At 38.1% G+C, this 23,883-nt stretch overlaps 1 protein-coding gene across 2 annotated transcripts in view; it reads left to right on the top strand.

Moving 5' to 3' along the window:
- Window positions 1-19,915, top strand: part of LOC137321188 (coiled-coil domain-containing protein 171-like) — a 218,963-nt gene extending 199,048 nt beyond the window's left edge. For both annotated transcript variants that reach the window (XM_067983472.1, XM_067983471.1), the window contains one exon: window positions 17,953-19,915. In XM_067983472.1, coding sequence (XP_067839573.1) covers window positions 17,953-18,195 — 243 coding nt within the window. In that variant the 3' untranslated portion in view covers window positions 18,196-19,915. The remainder of the gene's footprint in view (window positions 1-17,952) is intronic.
- Window positions 19,916-23,883: the final 3,968 nt, after the last annotated feature.

Raw genomic sequence — 23,883 nt, 5'->3', positions numbered from 1 at the left:
GTAAAATTATGAGGGGTCTAAATAGATAGGATAGGAAGGACCTATTTTCCTTAGCAGAGGGGTCAGTGACCAGGGGGCATAGATTTAAAGTAATTGGTAGAAGGAATAGAGGGGTGCTGAGGAAAATTTTTTTCACCCAGAGGGTGGTAGGGTCTGGAACTCACTGCTTGAACGGGTGGTAGAGGCAGAAACCCTTAACTCATTTAAAAAGTACCTGGATGTGCACCTGAAGTGCCGTAACCTGCAAGGCTACGGACCAAGTGCTGGAAAGTGAGTTTAGGCTGGGTGGCTTATTTTTGGTCGGCACAGACATGATGGGCCGATTGGCCGCCTTCTGTGCCGTAAATTTTCTATGATTCTATGTGAATTTTATTAACATTTTTAAGGTAGACATGGGAAAAACCCATGTTGTCGTAATCTGGGCATGATATCTGCAAGTTTATGATTCTCCGACTTGAAGATCTCAGGTACTCCCTGAAATTCAGTTTAAAATTAAGCAGAAGATACTTGACAGTGAAAAACTCTTTGTAATCCTAAATGCTCCATGATTCGTACTTCCTTTACAGTTGAACCTTTAGTTTAACAATCTCTGAAATATTGTCATTCTTCTCTAATACTATGGATGAATTTTGTCTCAGTATTTTCCTAATGCTCAAGCCAATTGCTATAGACCTCAAGCAAATGGCAGAGAGTTCTATTTTTCTTTGTTATTTTGAAAACAACAGACCATCACTACAATTTTAGGATGGTAGAAGGGGAAACTACGATGTTCCTAGAAAACTATTATAGAGAAGAAGGCATTTCTTGTCACTTTTCCTCTAATATGCTGACCTTACCACAGTATCTACGATAAATATATTTGAAAAATGAAGGATGCTGTGCTAAAGGTGAGTAATCTGCCTCTTTACAGAAATAATAAAATGGGTTACGATCATATAAAATGGATGAGACGTCCATAAAGGAAAGTTTAGCTGACACGGGCCAAGTTTATCGAGTCCATTCTGAATAGAAGCTGTTAAAATTCAGTAGGTTGTATTTATTGCGGATATTTTTCTATAGAAGTGTTCACAAACAAGTATCATTTGCAATAAACCTTGCACCAGATAAGCGATTAACACAAAATTTCAGATAATTAATATATTTGTACTCTAAATTTAGAGGGAGAAAAAGTCTAGTCATGCGAGCGAACTTACCAGTTACAATTGTAAATAACTGAATTAATACCACAATGTTAGTTTATTTTTGCACTTTCAGTGTAAAATACATGACTACAATGAATTCTAGTGTAGCTTTTTGATCTGATAGTACATTTCTTACTTGTATTAAATTTGTAGCAAACCTGGTGGCAATTAAAACCATAGGGATGAAAGGCTTTGCAATAAACCTGAAATATTTTGGCAGAAGTACACATTCATCGTGAGCTGCAGTTAAATTACAGTTACATTATGCAGATGACTTCAGGTTATAAAAGAGGATGTAACAATTGCCTAAGATTGACAGTGTTTAGCAGCAGACACTTCACCTTGAATTTGGAACAGTGAGATGTTTTTTCTTTTGCGGCAATTCTCCAAACCTGAGCCATTGATGTCTAAAATATGTTGAAATGTGCCTCCAAACTTGGCATTCCCAATGCTTTTCACAGCTTCCCTTAGGAACAGAGTAAGGATCATCTCCTCATGAGATTAAGCGTCTTGATGGTTGCAGGCCTCCCACCAGTCTGGGTCCTCTCCTAGTAGGTATGTGCAGTCTTGTCCAGCAGCAGAACACAATGAAGAATACTAGTGGAACATATCCTTTACCCTAAACAGGATCCTGATGCTCACAACATCTTCTTCCCAGGGACACCATTTCTAAGGGCCAAGCCTGGTATTTATGGTAGCAGGAAAAGTTGTAAGTATCAAGTGAAAGGCTTATATCCTCCTGCTGCATCAGGTCCTTGCCTCTCCTACTGGTACTCCCTCCCACCCCCCTGCTCTGCCAGCCATTCTGGCCCCATTTGGAGATTAACTCTTGCCTCTGCAAGATGTTTCTATTCTCTGCAGCAGAATCTGAGGTGTTGCAAGTTGTATTTAGACAGGCTGCACACCTATGCATATTTAAATGAGCTGATCCTGCACTTTATAGTGATGTCAACATCACAACCTCATGGTGGGTGGAAGTCCCACACTGCCTCAGTTCTGGTGGAGCAATGGCACTCAGGGAATTTTGGGCCCAGTATCTTTACTCCTTTCTTTCACTTTATATCCATAAAGAGTGAAAGTTATTAGAAGAATCGATTTTAGAATCATCTTTACTCAGAGTGGTGAGAATGTGGAACCTGCTACCACATGGAGAGGTTGGCGATTAGCATTGATGCATTTAAGGGGAAACTAGATAAGTGCATGATAGGGTGAGATGAAGTAAGGTGGGAAGAGGCTCATGTGGAGCATAAACACCAACATAGACAGTTTCTGTGCTGTGCTGTAATATCCAATGTAATTCTATATAGAAACTTTAATGAGACCGAATAGGTATAAGGAATATGTTCGTTAGTGGCAACATTCTACTTGCTGGATAAATATATACAGTAGAACTTGTTTATTATGGTGCCCTTTATGAAACAAACATCTGCCTGTAGTATCCACACTTCACAGTATCTTATCAACAGATAATAAAAGTCAATGTGAGCTATTCTCTGCTGAGTCGGATTGGGTGGAGATTGAAGGCAGCTGAATAGGATGGGATGGTAGTCCGGGGCTTCTGAGTAGATCAGGCTGCATTTCACTATTTCTGTTCCACAGCTGAGAATTGCCACTGAAACAGGCTGCTTCTCTTTGGCTGCATGAAACTGCATCAAAATAAAGGATGACTACTTGTTTTGTTCTGACTAATAGATTAAGGTTGCTTTGCTGAGTAGGATCAAGTGGGTGTCAAAATTAAAGGTTGCTGAGTAGGATCAGGTCGGATCTGGTTAGAAGTGATGTCTTTATGTTCGGATATATGGAACTGAATTTCCAGAAGAGTGCATGGTAATTAGTTTTCTGTAAAATAGTAAATGTTTACAACGTTAAAGAATCTAGATTCTAGAAAGTTCAACCTTTTCTCTACTGCAGCTGAGTTGCTTAATAAATAGGATATCTTTGCATTACAGTCATTTGCATCAGTCCCATGGGTGACCTCAATATACGGTTCCACTGTACTATAAGGACAGAGCCATGTCTTGTACTGGCAGGTAATGAGGCTAAGATAAACATTTTCAAAGGTGTCTTGTGTTGTGCCTGCAACAGGCTTAGCTTAATATGGCTTTTAAGTTCATCTTGAGCAATATGCTGCTGCTTGTCATTGTCAAGAAGTCACCCAGAGTGTATAATGAAATAAATAGATATTTTTATCAGGTGACAATATATTTGCAACCAACAGAAGGACGTTTACTACCGTAGAAAGCTAATTTGGAATAAAATGGTGGGTGTCTCTAGACTTATAATTGCATGCATTAATTTATGAAAAAAGCAATGTTCACTTCTATGTTGAATAATACTAGTGACCAATACTGCTCAGTTTACTTTTTTTTGACTGATCACACAAAAATGTAGACAATAGCCCGCAAGGGTAAGTGTCCTTGGGATGTAACTGTTGTTTGTGCCTATTTGTAAATATCTTGCAAATGCAGTTAACACGGAAACAACGTCCTGAACAAACACAGCAGCTCGGAATGTAGGGAGACAAAATGCAAATACTTTCCCTCAGGAGCTTGTCAACAAGAATTAAATGTAGGTTTTAAGGCTTGAATAGCTCAGTAGGGGACCAACTAGAGAAGGAAATATTCTCTTCAGTAATGGACACTTTTTTATTATCTGCATTTCTCTACAATCCATCTTAAAGGTATTCAAATTGTGACAACATGGTTCTGTTTCACTCTTTTTTTTCTTTTTTACTTGTGTTCTCGGTGCCGTGGCATTCGCAGGGTTGAACCTGCTCCAGTGTTCGTTGCTTGGTCTCTTGCCCACTTTTGATTAAATCAAGCTGAGCATTCCTGTGAAAGCAGGAGGAAGAGATGGGCTGCCTGCCAAAGCTGCAGCAGTGACACTCTGTTCCAGGCAGGTCACAAAACCTCTTACCCAAAAGAAACAGCAATCTCATCTTTGTGACTACAATGCTTCAGTCTGGTAAACTATATATTAATCAAAGTAAGATGGGGGAGGATGTGTAGCCATGTTCAAATCTGATATTAATAGGGTACAGTATCAGTACCAGCACTTTAGAAATGTTTTAGTGTTGCATAAAATTGGGTGTAAACAAATACTTGCAATTGGGAAATTGCTGCAACTCGGGAGTCAGTGCAGTGCAGTGCAGTACAGTCCATTTTCAGATATTCATGGGGTAAAATTGGAAAATTTTGCTTCCAAGTGTAATTATCTTAAGCCTTTAGAAAATTTGGAGGTTTTGTTTCTAGTTGCAAAAAGTTCTGTTGTAATTATTACTTTAAGGGTAATGCACTTACCAAAAGAAAAAAAAGACTTATTTAAAAAAAACTTCTGAACATCTTTGTCTACATCCTGTGCTAGTTTTTTCTCACTCGTCACTCGCACAATTTACAACTGGAACACACAGAGAGCCAGTTCAGACCAGCTCATTTATTGACTTTGGCTCGTCCCCATCTCCCTGTTTATAGTTGTCGCTGGGGAAATGGTGACTCTGCAAAATTCCAACTAATTTCCTAACCTCATTAGCTTTAAAATAAAAAAACACTTTTACCTGGACGATTCCTTTTGCGTGACTATCAGCTCTCTGGTCAACAAGCAATTGTAGTGTCTGGTTTCCAAAACCTGCCCTGTCAAATGTGCTTCTGATTAGGCGACTTAATTACAGCTGTGAAAACAATGTTGATTTAAGCTTCTTGATTCCAGAGCATGTCAGCCGCTGCTAGCTAACCTTGAAACAGCGCCACTGTTTAAAGATGGGAACTTTTGAGTTGAGGTTTTTTATGAAAATGGTTTGTAGTACACCTAGATGAACAAGGCCTTTATTGGTTAATTAAAAGTTATATTCCTTTAAATGTGTTAATTTAAATGAATTATTTTCAATTCATCCATATTTTTCAGAAAATGGGGTTGCAATTGCAAGTATTCTAGAGATTTTATCATCCCCTTAGGGAGCTTTATTATGTCAGCAAAAGTTCCTGCAATAGACAGAAACAGCCTAACTGCTTGTAAAACTTTGCTGCAAGACTGCCATTGTATATGTTCATGCTGCAACAGGCCAGTGTATCTGTTGGAGCAAAACATTTTCAATACCTTTTTAAAATTTTATGCTAGTTTTTATCAAAACAAATATTAAAAAATATCCTCATTGGTGGCTGTAAGTGTTCTACATGAGATGAGTTTGGATAACTTCAACCAAGTTCCAAGTGGGCAAGTTATCTTATTTAGGGAGGCAATGAGGGAGGGTGGTGCATGAAGCAGAAAATCCATACTGGCGCTTCTGAGTTTGGGTTTAAGCAATGTTGCCAGGGAAAGCAGATACAGTTTTAAGCTTCATCTACCCTGTGATGTACCAGACCTGGGAATGCTTAACGCTGGCAATGGGTGCCCAAAGTGGAAAACTGTTCCATTCACTAGCACTGAAATCCCTCTCCTTGCTGAGCACAAAAAATCATAAAAATACAAATGACATAATATAGTCAATGCTATCTCTATGCAATTACCTCTATACATAAGATAAAATGTTTTGCAACACACTTTACTTTCACAGACCAGCTCTTTCAACTGCATTAAAATCTGTTACTGATATTTGGCTATTCCAAAAATGCTACATCGAGTTACTTTGAAACTACAGCACAGAAACAGGCCATTTGGCCCAACTGGTCTATGCCGGCATTTATGCTCCACACAAGCCACCTCCCACCCTACTTCATCTAACCCTATCAGGATACGCTTCTATTCCTTTTTCTGTCATGTGCTTTTCTAGCTCCCCCTTAAATGCATCTATGCTATTTGCCTCAACTACTCCTTGTGTTTCACATTCTTACCACTCTTTGGGTAAAGAAGTTTCTCCTGAATTCCCTATTGGATTTATTAGTGACTATCTTATATTGATGACCTCCCCCACAAGTAGAAACATTTTCTCCACATCTACCCTATCGTTATCTTAAAAGACCTCCATCAGGTCACCCCTCAGCCTTCTCTTTTCTGGAGAAAAGAGCACCAGCCTGTTTAGCTTTTCCTGATAAGGATATCCTCTCAGTTCTGGTATCATACTTGTGAATCTTTTTTGCACCTTCTCCAATGCTTCTATATCCATTTTATAACATGGAGACAGAACTGTGCATTGTACTCCAAGTGTAGTCTAACCAAGGTTCTATACAAGTTTAACATAACTTCTTTGCTTTTCAATTCTATCCCTCAAGAAATGAACCCTAGTGCTTGATTTGTCTTTTTTTATGGCCTTAGTAACACATGTCACTACTTTTAGTGATTTGTGTATCTGAACCGCTGGATCTCTTCGCTCCTCTATCCCGTTTAGACTCTTATTATCCAAGCAGTATGTGGCCTCCATATTCTCCCTACCAAAATACACCACCTCACACTTATCTATATTGAAATTCATTTGCCAATTATATGCTCATTCTTCAAGTTTATTTAAAGTCTTCTTGCATTTTGACGCGTTCTTCCTTTGTATTAACTACACCCCCAATTTGGTGTCGTCCGCAAATTTTGAAATTGTACTTCCAATTCCTGAATCCAAATCATTAATATAGATTGTGAACAACAGTGGTCCCAGCACCAATCCCTGTGGAACACCACTTCCCACCTTTTGCCAGTCTGAGTAGCTACCTTTAACCCTTATCTCTTCTCTGTTTTGTAGCCAACTTGCTATCCATTCTGCCACCTGTCCCGTATCTCCATATGCTCTGACCTTAGCCATGAGTCTACAGTCCGGTACCTTATCGAAGGCCTTTGAAATTCCAAATATATTTACATCTACTGCATTACCCTTGTCCACCCTTTCTGATAATTCTTCAAGGAATTCAATAAGGTTGGTCAAGCATGACTTTCCCTTCTGAAATCCGTGCTGACTATTCTTTATTATATTTTCGTTCTCTAGATTTCTTTCTATTACATCTTTGAATAAAGATTCCATTATCTTTCCCACCACCAACTATAGTTCCCTGGACTTGTTCTATCTACCATTTTAAATAAAGGAATAACATTAGCTATCTGCCAGTCCTCTGACACTATTCCCTTTTCTAGTTAATTTTTATACAGTGCCTCTGCTATCTCCTCCCTAACTTCTTTTAATATTCATGGGTGCAATCCATCTGGACTAGGAGTTTTATCCTCCCTAAGTTTGACTAGTTTTATCAATTATCCCTTCCCTTTCTGTCTTAAATGTTATAACATCTTTTTTGATCTCTTCTAATGTCCCACCTTGTTAGTCTCTCGGATAAATATAGGGAGCATTATCCAGATATCAAGAGAGAAAATACTTTCAATTTGAAATATTTCTCCTTCCCCCACCCCCCCCCCCACCAAGAAACTTTTTTTAAGCTACAATTTAAAAAAGAAAATATCTATCGTGGAAAAACAATCTCATTTAAGAACTGACATGATCGATGACCCAGCTCCATGTCTTCATCTGTGTAGGGAATCAGCATCTTCTCCAGTTGTACATACTGATCCCAGTGCTGCAGTGTAATCATTTAAATCAGTGCTGCATGTACAAAGGGAAGGAATGTTACTCATTTTTGCTAAGATAAATGGCAACTGACTGGGGAAGGACCCATTGGATAGGGCATCCAACCGAGAATGTGCTGAGTACAATTATGTACCTAATTAGGTAACTAAGGTGGCATGGTAGCGCTGCAGATTTAAAGCGCACCAACATCTTACACCATAGAGTGGTAGAAAGTAAATCTATGCCCAAATTCTGCGTGTGCTGAGTTCCTAATTTCAGCCATGCTACCATGGAGATTGTCTTTCCCACAGGAAGGTAGAACATCATCCTTTGATCTCTCTTTGCCAAACACTTTTTCACTTAACAGTTAACTCTCTGCAAAGCCCAAAATATGTTTTTATAATACATAAAGAGCAAGAGGATAGCTAAGGAAAGAGTAGGGCCTATTAGAGACCAAAAAGGTAACCTATGTGTGGAGGCGGAAGATGTGGGTATGGGTCTTAACGGATACTTTGCTTCTGTCTTCACAAAAGAGGGGGAACGATGCAGACACTGTAGTTAAGGAGGAAGTGTGTGAAATATTGGATGGGATAAACATAGTGGGAGAGAAAGTATTAAGGGGTTTAGCATCTTTGAAAGTAGATAAATTGTCAGGCCCAGATGAAATGTATCCCAGGCTGTTAAGAGAAGCAAGCAAGGAAATAGCAGAGGCACTGACCATCATTTTCCAATCTTCCCTGGCTACAGGCATGATGCTGGAGGATTGGAGGACTGCTAACATTGTGCCGTTGTTTAAAAAAGGAGAAAGAGATAGACTGAGTAATTATAGGCCAGTCAGTCTAACCTCAGTGGTGGGCAAATTATTAGAAACAATTCTGAGTGACAGTATTAATCGTCATTTAGAAAGGCATGGATTAATCAAGGACAGTCAACATGGATTAGTTAGGGGAAGGTCATGTCTGACTAACGTGATTGAATTTTTTGAGGAGGTAACAAGGAGGGTCGATGACAGTAGCGCGTTTGATGTAGTTTGATACCACACGGACTGCAGCGGATCAAGAAGGCGGCTCACTTCCACTTTCTCAAGGGCAATTAGGAACGGGCAATAAACGCTGGCCTTGCCAGCGACGCCCACATCCCATGAACGAATAAAAAAAAGTCTACATGAATTTTAGCAAGGCTTTTGACAAGGTCCCACATGGCAGACTGGTCAAAAAAGTAAAAGCCCATGGGATCCAAGAGAAAGTGGCAGGTTAGATCCAAAATTGTCTTAGTGGCAGGAAGCAAAGGGTAATGATCGCCGGGTGTTTTTGTGACTGGAATGCTGCTTCCAGTGGGGTTCCGCAGGGCTCAGTACTAGGTCCCCTGCTTTTTGTGATATATATTAATGCATGGGGCATGATTAAGAAGTTTGCAGATGATACAAAAATTGGTCGTGTGGTTGATAGTGAGGAGGAAAGCTGTAGACTGCAGGAAGATATCAGGAAGGGCTGGTCAGGTTGGGTAGAAAAGTGGCAAATGGAAATCAATCTGGAAAGGTGTGAGGTAATGCAGTTGGAGAGGGCAAACAAGGCAAGGGAATACACAATAAATGATAGGATACTGAGAGGTGTAGAGGAGCAGAGGGACCTTGGAGTACATGTCCACAGATCCCTGAAGGTAGTAGGACAGGTAGATAAGGTGGTTAAGAAGGCATACGGGATACTTTCCTTTATTAGCCGAGGCATAGAACATAAAAGCAGGGAGATTATGCTAGAACTGTCTAAAACATTGGTTAGGCCACAGCTTGAGTACTGCGTACAGTTCTGGTCACCACATTACAGGAAAGATGTGATTGCACTTGAGAGGGTACAGAGGAGATTTATGAGTATGTTGCCAGGACTGGAGAATTTTAGTTATGAGGAAAGATTGGATAGGCCGGGGTTGTTTTCATTGGGACAAAGGAGGCTGAGGGGAGATTTAATTGAGGTGATTAGATAGAGTGGATAGGAAGGACCTATTTCCCTTAGCAGAGAGGTCAATAACCAGGGAACATAGATTTAAAGTAATTGGTAGAAGGATTAGAGCGGAACTGCGGAGAAATGTTTTCACCTAGAGGGTGGTAGGGGTCTGGAACTCACTGCCTGAAAGGCTGGTAGAGGCAGAAACCCTCATCACTTTTAAAAAGTATTTGGATATGCACTTGAACTGTCATAACCCACAAGGCTATGGACCAAGTGCTGGAAAGTGGGATTAGGCATGATAGCTCTTTTTTGGCTGGCACAGACACGATGGGCTGAATGGCCTCCTTCTGTGCTGTAAATGTCTATGATTCTATGAAAAGTATCCAACAAGTTGAATATGGCTTCCATCCTCCATATTTAGGCACTCTGTTCTACCACATTTCTCACATTTTGAACAGGATATAGGGATTATCAAAGGCAATCCCTCCGAACCCCCCACCCCTCTCTTTCAGTTGCAATCTTTCTTGTCTTTATTTTACTAATATTGTGGCCAATGCCAATTCTGAATTTTACACTTTTTTACCTCCTAAAGCTGAAAATAGGCATTACAACACATACTTCCTTCTCCCTGCATCTTCCCTAAAATCCAAAAGTCATTGTGCGCAGTCTCTTAATTCATCCATTGCCAGGATCTCAACACTATGGGACTCTTTACTTCCAATAATTTTTTCCTTGTACAATATTCAGGCTTTTAAAATCCAAGCTTGGTATCCCCCAATTCTCCCTTCCTGATTTACTGTGTTTTCTGTCTTTTACTCCTGTTGCTAATTTGTAATCTAACAATATCAGAAGTGGTCCTTTTCAATTTGTTTTTGTTATCAGAAGATGAATAAACTCTGATTTATTTTGATTCTAAATCATAAATTCCTCAAATTCAGATATTTTTCTATTTCCCTGTCCAATCATTATATTGTCTCATTGTTGAGGTATTATAGCTGTACTTGCTCACAGAGACATGCATGCAAGCAATTCCAGCAGTGGAACCTTTCAACCGGACCTAAAGACATTTTTTGATAATTAATGTTAACGTAGAAATTAGGAAATTGATTAATTGATACAGATATTCATCTCAGCAACTGTGTCACAGAGAAAAGTAGGCAGAAAGGATATGAAATCATTGAATACAAGATAATTTTTGAGTAACTACATGTATAGTCTACTCCTGATGAATTAAGTGGTGCTTTTTTTGCACTAAAATAATTTGCATGATCCAGTAATTCAAATTTAACACAATAGCACATTGTTCAATAACAGCGTGTAAATTTAGTGCTAACAAAATTAGAATAAGATGATTTGAATTAAACAACTTTGAATTAACAGGAGTAGACTGTATATGTTCTTTTACACATAGAAGTGCCTTAAACAAAGAAAAATCCCTTAATGGTTCTGTATAAATGCACTGCCTGGAATGGTAGTGAGTCCTATAGATAAGACAGTCCAAGGTTTGATACTGATCTGGACTGAAATGGATACCCTGAGTTTATTGATGGTGGGATAGTACAATTAGCCTCAGTATCACCTAGGCTGGACTAGGGAGAGTTTCTATGCCTAATCACTATCCAAGGACTCCTGCTGGAAAGTGTACATATGTGAATATCAGCTGAGGACAAGACCAGGTTTAGGTGTGATGCCCTTCACTGTCAAATAGCCAACTGGCGCTCACTGTCTAGGGTCACATAAGAAGCATGGGTACTTGGGTGAGATTGCTGGTGTCTGCAAAACTGAGTTGCTACCTCACAACAGAAGGGAAGAAAATTTGGGAAAGTGGGGAGGGGGGTAAAAGCAAATTTTTAAATGCTATGAAACATCCTTTCTGATACTGTAACTATATAAATATTTTCTTCCAGATTGCCCTTGAAAGCTCAGTGCTTTGGATTTCTAATCTAAAATTTGACTTCAGAGAGCCAAATCAAATAGTTAGTTAGGGTTTGACCAGACTCTGTCTTCAATCCACAGCTGACCTTCAGATGCGTTAATGATGTTCGGTGATGCAGGTGCAGTTGGGCTGTTGCCATGGAGTATTTGCCAAGCTACAAGTAGCTCTGTGTCCCACTGTATTCAATGGCTGGTATTTAGCAGGTCTAAAGGCCACTTTGTATTATAAGTCACAGTTATGAAGTACGCAAATCCAGTAACTCGTATAAGTGGGTGGTTGTTGAAGGTGAGATGAGAAGAGGCTTGATTATCATTTTGAGGTAGAGATTAAACTGCTTATGAATTAACACTCGGCTCAATAAAAGGGTTAAGGTGTTCAATCCCTTGTTAATTTATTGATGGCATGAAATATAGTCTGGAGATCTTAAGAATTTGTTCTTCCTGGATATCTGTAATGTTTACCTAAAACATTTTAAATGTGACATTATAATGTGATTTACTTGGCAGTTTCACTCCTTAGTACTGTACTAGATCAGAGTGCCATTTGAGGCCTTGGCCTATATGAGGACAAAAATTAAGTGCGATTTGTACATGATCCATACTTTTCTATTCACTACTAGCAGGCAGAAGTAAGGTAGTTAAACTTCTTGCTCTGCATGAACAGTCAGAGGGCAGACAGGCGCCGCGCACCTTGACCACCTATTATCAAGCTCTTTGCTGCAATGTCATGTGAAAGCGAGTTAATTGGGTGAAGCTGTAGAGCATGTTAGGGGCATGGTAAAGAGTTGCTAACTGACAGTCGAGTGTCAGTGAGAGCCAGTCAAGTGTGGCTGAGGAGACAGAGGCCTGTCACAAAGTTCATGTGGACTACAGCACTGTTAGAGAGCTGAAATGTGGTTTAGTGTCAGAATCTAGCCTTATTGCATGCAGACACCTCAGCTTTCACACTGTATGTGTCAACTCTTGTTACTCTTATTTCTTTTGCTCAATGTTCCTGCATTCAAATGATTGGACAAAGCATTTCAATGTTAGGTATAACAGAGGTATGAGATCACGTGGTAGTCAGAGTAGGATGCAGTTATGTGAAAAATAAACAATTTCTCCACTTTTTCCTTTTTAAAACTTGAAAATCAATTATGAATTCTCAACACCATCTTGATATTGTACGTTATACACACGTGTCATTCATGGGTTGGAGTTAAGCATTTTCCTGGAATTGAATTGTTTAATTGCACAATTCTATCTTTAGGTTTGGACTAAAAAGACCTGACTCGTCTTTATTTTGGTTTACACAGTTATCTTTATTGGTATCATTAATGACCTTTTGCATCTGAAAGGTGTACCACGAGATGTTAAATAAACAGGTTGATGAGAAGAAGAATTAAATCGCACTGGTGTAACAAGGTAATTGAGTCGGATCAAAGAGATTGAACATACTTTAAAAAATTGTCGGTTTATGTAACTTACAAAATTAGCATTGCTCATTCAATTATTTAGACTGATTGATTGATTGTATCTAATATCCATACTTTGGGACCAAATCACCCAAGTACCAGATCCTGATGATGTAAACTTCTAGAAATCTCACAGCACCAAGTCTATTCAGTAACCAGTAATTAAAATATTTTTGTGAAAGACAATGCACACAATCTAACATTAAAACAGGACCAAATAGAGAAGTCCTTTTTCCACTGGATAAAGCCCAATACTCCCGTATACAAGGTAAATAGGATTATATTCCATGTTTCCTTTTTATTAAATTAAATGTTTGACCAATAATTTTAATTTTACAAAAGTCCCCGTTAAATAAAAAGATTGTGGTGGAAGAAATGTAATTTTGTGGACAGGGATTACAGTACCAAATGGGAGTGTGGCTGATTCCACTGAATTAGTGAACTGTGTAATAGATGCATTCCTGCTTTGATATTATGTCTGAAAATACAAGGAATTTCTCAAAACTCATCAAAACATTATACTCCAGTGTTGCTAAAATAATAAAAAGACGTGGAGGTTTAAATAAATTATTTGAATGTTGTAGTTATTGAATTTTGTAGTTTAGTGAATTGGAGAAAGCTATAAAATTCAGCATATTAAAAATCTACATGAAAAGGACTTTTTTAAAGATTTATAAATCTAATAACATTTTTTAATGACCTAGGTAGTAACATGTTAAGTCAGTATTTCACCAAGGCTAATAACGTAAAGACAACTTCCGTTTTACAAAGCAGCAGTAAAAGCTACACTGGACAACAGCTCAGTACAGTATAAAGATTCACCTTAAGGTATTTTGAGTTGCATTGCTAAAGGTGGTAAAACCTTTCATTTCAATTTGCCATGCCATTTGGGTCATCCTTACTCATGCACACCTGCATTAGTTTACAGACAAATCTCACTGAATGTGTTTTAACTATATTTGTAATGAACATTAACATTTTTTTAAAAATCCAAAAATAAATGATTTGACCAACTATAATGCAGCCTTTGCTGTTTTGGAACATCATAAGAGACTTTCATCTACAGCTGCCTGGACAAAATTTGTTTAGGAACAACACTTGTCCAGACAGATGAGAAACTGTCTGTTGTGATGGGTATTAAGGGCCCTCAGGGGAGTTTCAGTTTCAGTTCCTAAGTAACTTGTGCCCCTGGCACAAACGTACCCTTATGTGTACTCCCAGTTTAATATTCCCACTTGGTAATCGGGAAATAGAAAATTTACAGTGGTGCGTTTAGTGAATGTTTTATTTGAAGAGCCTAATTTAGATTCAGTTTAGGATAATATAAAGGGAACCATGAATATTATTTGTTATATCTGACCTGGGGATGCTTGATAATGCCCCTTGCTGCAAAGTGGAAAATATTCCATTCGGTAGCACTATCTTTGTGGTCACATAACAAATAAACAAATCTCATATATAGTAACTTTTATTTGAAGCAGTGGTATTATTTTTCCAATAATTATTCTTGAATTAGGTGGCATAATTCTTAAGTTAGTTGATGCTTTAATTGAAGTCTGATATCTTGTATTCTTTGTACAATAATTACATTTGAACACTTCAGAATCATTTATTTACAAACTAAAAATCTGTTCCTAAGATGGAGCTTTATTAAAGTGGTCTCTGAAATGTCAGGTTTTTTTTTGTTGATTAGATGATCATAGTTATAAAGTTTAAAAGTGTAATAATTGCATGAAAAGAAAAACTATGTATCCTGTTTTAACATTAAAGTGAACATCAATTTTTGTTGCATTTTTTGTATAGCTTCATTTTTGTAATCCACTACTGTTAATAATCCTGTTACAGAAATTAGTATTTCTGATTTTTGTTTGAGTTGTTTCCTTTTACTATATTGTGTGGATAGGATATTAAATAGTACCAAGAATTAGCTGAAATGAGGAAGTAGTTTAATGACACGATTTTTCAATTAGCCTAAGTAAAAGTAACATTGTTTCTTGCCGTAATGTATCAAAGTTTATGTAGAGATTAGTCGTATATAATTTATATGATAAAATCAATAGAACTCCCCTAAAACAGACAAATTTGCAGAAATTCATATAGTTTAAATGTTACCATTTACAAATTCCTCTATCAAATAAAATTTTTAAATATATAACACTATATAATTTTTTCATCATTCAGTAATTCATAACATGTGTTGATTTTATCATTCTGTGGATCATAACCAGCAATCACTGGCTTTTAAAACAAGGGCCACAACTGTCCAGCTTAAAAAGCATAGACAGTAATTATAAAGGGAGAAACTACTTTTGCACCATCTCAGGCGGAAAAACTCGTGCAGAACCAGCAGGCAATACAAGTGCTCAGAATAACCAATGAATGTAGCATAAGTGTGTCAGCAATAATATTAGCGACAATTATAGAATAGAAGTAATAACAGTTTCAACATTTTAGAAATAGAAATCTTATATGGATGTTTACCATTTCAAGGTAAATTCTACCAATTAACTTTTAATTTTATTTGAAATTTGCAAATTGTGACTCGCGCAGCTTTAATTGAATTTGTTAGAATGCAAAAAGTGGTGAAAATGTTCACAACCAGAAAGGCTGAACCAAAGATATTGGCATTGAGTCAACCATGCAAGGGACATTAACATGGTTTAGCAATTACTAGCTTAAAAAGTTTAAAGTGAAATCTGTTGCTCACTTTGACTTGATGGGAATTGTTAACTGGCATTCAGAAACATTGTTGTGTCTGACAGTAGTTTATGGAAAGAAGGGATTGCTGATCTGAATAATTACTACCAGCAAATGTAGACAGTACAGTCTGTAGAAATCCTTATGGCCTCTCCACTTTCCAAGTCACGGTCCCAGAGGGGCAGAAAGGATCACATTGCATTTATGATTATAAAGAATTCTGCTGCGTTGAATCATCAAATGATTTAGGTTTAAACATCTGTGTGGATTTATCATGGTGGAGTGGATAGATAAGTCTGGATTGTAATACAGTCCTCAAGATACCCCATACAACATACCGCAAATATACAAGACATGCATTTTATATTGTGTGCCATAATGTGCTTTTAAACAGAAGGTACCTGTACAAAACTATCTCAAAGACAAGTCAGAACAAAATAAAATGTATAACAGTTATCTAGAGGTAGGATGTGCATGTAATTAACCCTTTCACTAATGCACAGAATGCCTCTTCAGGGACAGTGAGTGATTCATGCTACTTGATGTGAAGAAGTATGTTTTTTAAAAAAAAGGTGCAATTCAAAAAAGGTTTAACAAAAAAAAGTAAAGTTTTAAGAACTTTGTAACTTAAGTGCTGGAACAGAATTATTTAAAATGATTGTCCCATTTAAATCATTTCAAGAAACAACCCTAAAAGCAAATAGGGTATATGAATAATTTGCTCTTAGGTTTACTTGGGAAACTGTTTCCCGAGTTGAACTCTGGTAAATCTTCAGTACACATAATAATGTCAACTTCAAGCTCATTGATCTTGTCATAATAGAAAATTGTGCCAGAAAGGCCTGGAAATGCAGTATTATGAGTGTATGTGCAGCAACAAATAGAGATCTGAAAATGTATACTTAAGTTTGTACTTCCTTTGTTCAGCTTACCATCTTTAATTTAACATAGTGAGAGAAAAATCTTGAAACTTATTTTTCCAGAACCCACAGTAAATGTTTTTGTAGAGACCAAATTATACTACTTGGAAAAATACCAGGGAATATTTTTGTAATCTAATAAGTATTGAACTCGTACAAACGGAATGAAGATAATTTTTTTGGTAAGGAAAAACAAAGCTTGCAAAGAGGTTTTGGTATAATTTTACAGATGTAAAGAGAGGATACTGAAGAAGTTTTAATTAAAACCCTTTTCATTTATTAATCTTGTTTTAAAATATTTTCAATGACACTAAATGCAGTCTGGCCTAATAGTGTTTTGTGCACAAATTTGCTGTGAGAAGGTAATGTGTACTGAATGCCCTTGATGCAAAGTTCACAGAAATTATACTCCTTGGAAAAATTCCTCTTAACAGACTGAAAAACATTCCTCCTCTGCTCCGAATAATGATCCCAGCTTTTTACCATGATGTCTCCTGCTGTGGGAGGTTTCATTTTTCTATTACAGGAGCTCTAAATCCATTTTTATATGGTTCATTGGAGGCAAAAACATGGTCTTTTCCTCTAACTGTTAGTGATGGTGCTGTTTTATTCGTTGGCCAAAAACAGAATACACCTTGTCTGGAAGGCTGTCTTGGGAAGCCATTCAAAAATTATATTTAAAAGATATGTTTCGTAATATTTCTGTATTCAATGGGGAACCTGAAACTGGAGTGAATTTCCTGGTAGCTTCTCCCGCTGCACTGACGTATCTTTGGCGGAGGTTCAGCAGAAAGCCCGGTTGCGCTGAAGTTACGGCGGTGCAGTGGGAGAAGCGCGGAGGAAATTCACCCCCTAATGTATATTATTATCAGAGACTTTATTGTGTCGTATCATTAGGTTGAAGATCTGCTAAGTAGATTTTTTTCTCTCTCCCTACCCTCCATAAAAAATATTTCAGTAAGAACATTATTGCACTTTTTACTGTAACATATAGGATATGGATTGAGAGTCATAATATTAAGGTTCTTGCTCTGAGAAATTGCAGTGTTTATTGTAAGCATTTGTTTAGCATTCTGGAAATTTGCTCTGCTTGCAGTTTCTATCAACTTTATAAACAACCCCCTGCTTTGCTAAAAGTATATTTACAGTCCAATCAATGCAGATTAGTCACTTCACCTTTTCACACTACCTTATGTTCTCATTTTCTTCAATGGGAAGGACAAATTTGCATATCACAAAGCAGGTTTCTAAATTCATCCTCACTGCATCTCATTGCACTTTTGCTTTGAATTATTATTTGATTTTCTAATCTTTTATATGTTTATTTCCCCCATTCTCCTCTTCATGCAGCTGACCGGGACCAGGTTAGATCAGCCATTCACTTGCCATTCTCAAATGGTCTTACCACATGAGAAGAATATCAGCCAGGACTTTGCACCCTTGCAACCAGAAATGGACACATACAGCTTTCTGAGGGATACACCAGGAAACAGCAGACCGCGTTCTCGCACCTCATCCTACTCTCTTCATGTTAGTTCGTCCACTGGGTCCTTGAGACCAGTACAGAATGGCTTCTATAGTACATTTAGATAACAATTCTAAAGTCTATTTTAATGCACTTGTCTGAATTAAGTAAACAACTCCTCTCTTCAAATGAGAGCAATTATAAGCAATCCTGTATTTATGTGTTATAATCTTCCAAAACCACTGCTATTGAAAACCCTATTTAAGCTTTTGTGTATGGTCAAACAGTTCATCTGTTACGTTTAGTTATTATTTATGTTTGATTTTAATTTTTTATTGAATAACTATATTTTAAAATGCAAAAGAGTGACACACTTTAAGTAATTTTGCATAGGCTTAAAAATCAATAAGCCATTTTAGTCTCTATCTATCAAAGTTTTTTTATACATGTCTGTTTTAAAGTGGGATGCAGCACTTTAATAGGATCGCTAAAGCTATTTGAAATGTATGCCAATGATTCCTGTCATTTCATGGCAGCCCTGTCATGGTTCACTGAGCCCCCTCTTCTCTCTTGTCAACTGAACTGAAGACAAGCATTTAGTTGCAAACTTTAAACAGGTTGTGCAGAGCAGAAATGATGTGACTGGTTCTTCTCTGCACAATAATGTCACTGCTGGTCAATGTGAGAAGGTCAGATTGCCTCTCACTGAGTTACATGATGATAGCATTGCCCAGTTGAACGTACTGAGTTAACTGTTGGATCTGGTCCCTGTAGGCCCTCAACCTCATCCTCTTATCAGTTATTGTCTGATAAGGAAGGTGAAACAACTGTGCTGGGAGGACTGGAGATGACATGTTTATGTACTGTGCAAGGTCAGTTCCTGAATGAGTGTCACTATTCCAACCAATCCATTTAACATGTTCTCAAAGACTTTTTGAAGTAATTGCTACTTTGGCCTTCATGGCAAAAAGAGAGACTGGCTTAGAAGCCTGGAAACGTTGCAGTTAAAATAAGCACAGTGACCCTGAGTTATACTCCAGATGCTAACTGGCACTCCAGAACTCCAATGCTGAATTTTGGGACTTTGATACCAGATGTGGAGTTTTATAACAGAGTAAAACTGTGTCACTGTCTATCCTGCCTCACAACAGGCACATACGGATTGCCATTCCTTTTTTGGAAGTAATAGAGCATACCTCCTATTTTCCACCACCCTCCCATTTGAAGGGAAATGTATTGAAACATGAAGTTATAAATGGGAGAAAACAGAAAGGTGGGAGGATTAAATCAAGTAAAAAAAAATAAAAACAAGAATCTCATTTATTTTGGAATCCCATAGTTGACTATGTCTACTCTTTAACCCCCTTTCCACACACCCCCCGCCTCCCCCCCCCCACCCCCCACAAAAAAAAAATTGGACCGATTTAGAAATGTAGCTGTTGCCCTGCATTTTCTGCTTTGCAGCACACAAAAGTAAAATGCACACGTCAGGCCAAGATGTCAGGGAGTTGACATGAAGCCCCTGTGACATTTCAGCTCGAAAGAGCAAGTGTCTCACAACCAACTGGTCAAATATCAAATAATAGGTCAAGCAGGAAGGAGCTGAGTGCTAACCACGAGGCGGTTTCTGGTAACATCTTTGACAAGCTTTTAGGTGCCTGCAATTTATGAAGTGATTTTCAGTTGGTCATCAGTATATATAGTCCCTTGTTTAATGCTTTCAATGGATAAGTTATTGAAATTGGTTAAAGTCTTTAACCCCTTGAGTGTAAGCATTAGTTTCACCAGACTTTGATGAGAAATTTGTTAAACTGAAAATAAATATTTGGACCAAGTTATTTTTTTAAACTTGTCTACGAACTATTTAAGCAATTGAGGAGTAAAGTGCTGTTTTTGCACAATCATTGGGAGGTAACATAATTAAATTTGTTTTTGTTTTCAGAGGTTACCATAAAAAGACTGCTTTTATATCTTTTTCTTCTCATTGTCTGACACAACACAATATTCCTTACTAAGTTTTTGAAATATTGTGGAAAATGTTTTATGCAAAATGTTTTAATCTGCAACCAAAAATTATTTAATCATCAAAGGAGTAATAGCTGTACTGTAAGAATATTCAGTAGAAAAAAATTCTAACCATGTGTCCTTCCAGATGCAAAATAAATTTCTGTTGTCACTTTATTGTCCTTTTCAATTCATTAGGCAAAAAGTGACGACAAGTATGAAGTGGCAATAACAAGATTTGGATATAGTTTTACTTGAGAGAAATATTCAGAATTAACTATTTTGTAATAACATCACGTTAAAATAAGCTCCTCAGTTTTTGTGGACATCTACAGCAATTTATGGATATTTTGATGACAATCTCAATTTAGCTCAAGCTAAGGCCACTTGTATCTCACTGCTACAAAATGGGAGGGTAAATGTGAATGAAAATGTTGTCTGTCAGATATTATGGGGTAGAGTTTCCACTGCTTATATCAGCACAATCTGGGAGGAATCGGTCAAACCAGTGCAGAAGATCAGGGGATTTTAAACGTGAGTGAGTTATGCCCAAAACCACTCACTGTAGGGTTTTCCGCGATCTTTTACACTGGTTTAAAATTCATTCTGCCTGGATCAGGCCCCGCCCACAAAACTGGCCACGCCCCTGTTTGACATTGCGAGATTCTACCGATTGCACTGGTTCGGGAAGGCTCTTCAAATTGGGCTCATTATCTTAGGCATTCAGGCACCAGTAGGCACGTTTTAAAAGTTTTTACATATCAAAAAATATCTAATTTACTGAGAAACTGTCTAGTGTGCACCAAATGAAACTATTAAATGGTTCAGTATAGTTTTTAAGTCATTTTCAGTAATTTTGAATCAGGTTGCTCACAGGTGGAGGACTGGACACACTTATTAAAAATGCTTATTTTTGCTGATAAATCCATTTTCAGCTGTATTAATATAATTACACCAGATTACCACTCTTAAATACATCAAGGAATATTTTTTAATGCAAAGGAAAAAAAGGAACAATTGCACTCCATTATATTGCCCGATTACGCTGGTTCATGGAAGATTTTACATTTGTGATTATGCAAATAAATTTTAGCGGAAACTTGAAGCGTAACCTCACCAGTGCAATTTCGAGCGGATTTTGGGCTCAATTTCCCGATTGCCCCTATGTATTTAAGGTGAACAGCAATTTACGAGAAAGAATTGCAGAATCACAAAAGTGTCATTAAGTGGTAGAAGTGAGTATTGTTTCCAGCTTCATCTTTGCCACTCCTGGGCTGCTGGAGAATGTAGGAACATCCATTTCCAACTAAATTGCAAACACATCTGCCTTGCTAGATCACCAGCAAAAGTGACCCCATCCCATCCCCCTGGATTAACTAGTTTGCCAAAGGTTCCAGTATTAGACTAGGAATTAGACACTTTCCACCAAGAGTTGCAATGTTGGTTGTTGATGTTTGAAAAAAAAATCTACCCTTTGTTGCTGTGGCCCTAAAATAAATTGTAGCTATTCTCTAGCAACTACCATGAGACCTTGGGGGAGGATTTTGATTTGGGCGCCAAGCGGGCACAATATTGGTGATACGCCCGCCCAATGCAGTATTTGGGGAGGTCCAATGTTCAAGATCACGCCTCATTAACATTGTGGTGTGGGTGCCAAATGGGGAAAGCTCGCCGGTTTCCTGTGACGGAAAATTGGTCAGCTGCAGCACACAGCAGGCAGGCAAGTAGGGGAGGGGGAGGTGGGGAGCATGAGAAAGGGCTGGCAGCAGGCCGGACGATTGTTCTGGGGCCCAGATGAGCACTCCTCCAGGTCCCACAAAAATCTTTTTTAAACAACAAAAAGTACCTTTTTGGACTTTAAGGACCGCCAGTTAGTCCTCTCAGTACCTAGAGAAACGGGGCTGACATGGGCCGTGCGTGCTCGCTATTTCTCTCTTAATGTTGCAATTGGGGTCCTACGACAGGCGTAACTAAACAGCCTCTCGCCTGGTGCGGGGAGGACTGATGGGTGTCCCTTTAAAGGCCTGCCTGAAAGTTGTTTCAGGCAGGAAAATGGGTTCACAAGGTCCCAACCAGACTCTCGATGGCCGGTCGCTTGTTTTTCAGGCAACAATTTGGTGGCCAGCAGCTGAAAGTCTCCTCCCTTGATTCTAATGGCAGGACAAAGAAAAAGAGTAGTGTGCACAGAAACTTCAGTACTTATATGTGGAATCAGGTGAGATGTGCAAAGCACCAGCATAAATTTGGAGAACCAGAGAAAGTAAACCCAAAATTGGACTGTAATTAGTGAATTAACAAATGTTGTGCCAATTCAGAATTATTTTAAGTTTGCAGTTCAGTTCAATACTCATTCTAGCACGTGGAAAGTAACAATGTAATGTTATAATAAGTGGAATTTCCTGTATTCTAATCTAAATCACTGACTATTAAATAATGTGTATTTTGGAACCAATGTACTTACTGGATTTCTAATTATTGTATTAAAAACTAAAAATTCCCCTCCAGGTGCTTTTGATTTGATTTCCAGGCCCGGCATAAAACGTCACTTTTCATACCAGTGATTGCTTCAGTTGGTTTTCTTTATCTACATTAATATGTGACTGTATGCTTTGGTTGCTGTCATTAATTATGGTTAAATGTACAGTTGTAGTGTTTTATTTGTGTTTGTGTATTTTTATATGGATCGTAGAATGCATTTTTTTGTAATTTTATATAGGATTTTATTGATTTTGAAGCTGTGATGTCTTTCATCTGGATTTAGGTCATAATTCTTCATCGTTGCATTTTATACTTTGGCACTGATAATTGTATGATAATGACAAGCCTGCACATTCCTGAGCACCAGCAGTAGTTAAGTTAGTTAACAGTGGCTGATCCACAGTGGGCAACACAGAGGTAATGCCACTTTGCCAACCCAAACCCAACCCAACATTTTGGGTTTCAGTTGCCTATTATGCCATTGGACATGGAGACAGTTCAAACCATGTTCATGACCCTAATCATATTCTCATTAGGAAAATCTGTGGGAGCAATTTTTGTCTTCGTAAGAACATAACATAAGAAGTACGAGCAGGAGTAGGCCATACGGCCCCTTGGGCTTGCTCCGCCATTCAATAAGATCATGGCTGATCTTTGACCTCAACTCCATTTTCCTGCCCAATCCCAAATTGCCATTTTCCTCCTAGAGTCCAAAAATCTATCAATCTCAGCCTTAAATATACTCAACGACTCAACATCCACAGCCCTCTGGGGTAGAGAATTCCAAAGATTCACAACCCTCTGAGTGAAGAAATTCCTCCTCATCTCAGTTTTAAATGGCCGGCCCCTTATCTTGAGACAATGCCCCCCTAGTTCTAGACTCTCCAGCCAGGGGAAACAACCTCTCAGCATCTACCCTGTTATATCTTTTATGTTTCAATGAGATCACCTCTCATTCTTCTAAACTCCAGAGAGTATAGGCTCATTCTACTCAATCTCTCCTCATAGGACAACCCTCTCATCCCAGGAATCAATCTAGTGAACCTTTGTTGCACCGCCTCCAAGGCAAGTATATCCTTAGATATGGAAACCAAAACTGTGCACAGTACTCCAGATGTGGTCTCACCAAAGCCCTGTACAATTGTAACAAGACTTCCTTACTCTTGTACTCCAAACCCCCTTGCAATAAAGACCAACATGTCATTTGGCTTCCTAATTGTTTGCTGTACCTGCATGCTATCTTTCTGTGTTTCTTGTATGAGGACACCCAGATCTCTAAACACCAACATTTAATAGTTTCTCACCATTTAAAAAATATTCTGTTTCTCTATTCT

This window comes from Heptranchias perlo, chromosome 4 (assembly GCF_035084215.1).
Source record: "Heptranchias perlo isolate sHepPer1 chromosome 4, sHepPer1.hap1, whole genome shotgun sequence".
NCBI classification, from domain to species: domain Eukaryota; kingdom Metazoa; phylum Chordata; class Chondrichthyes; order Hexanchiformes; family Hexanchidae; genus Heptranchias; species Heptranchias perlo.
This window is presented reverse-complemented; position numbering and strand designations above follow the sequence as displayed.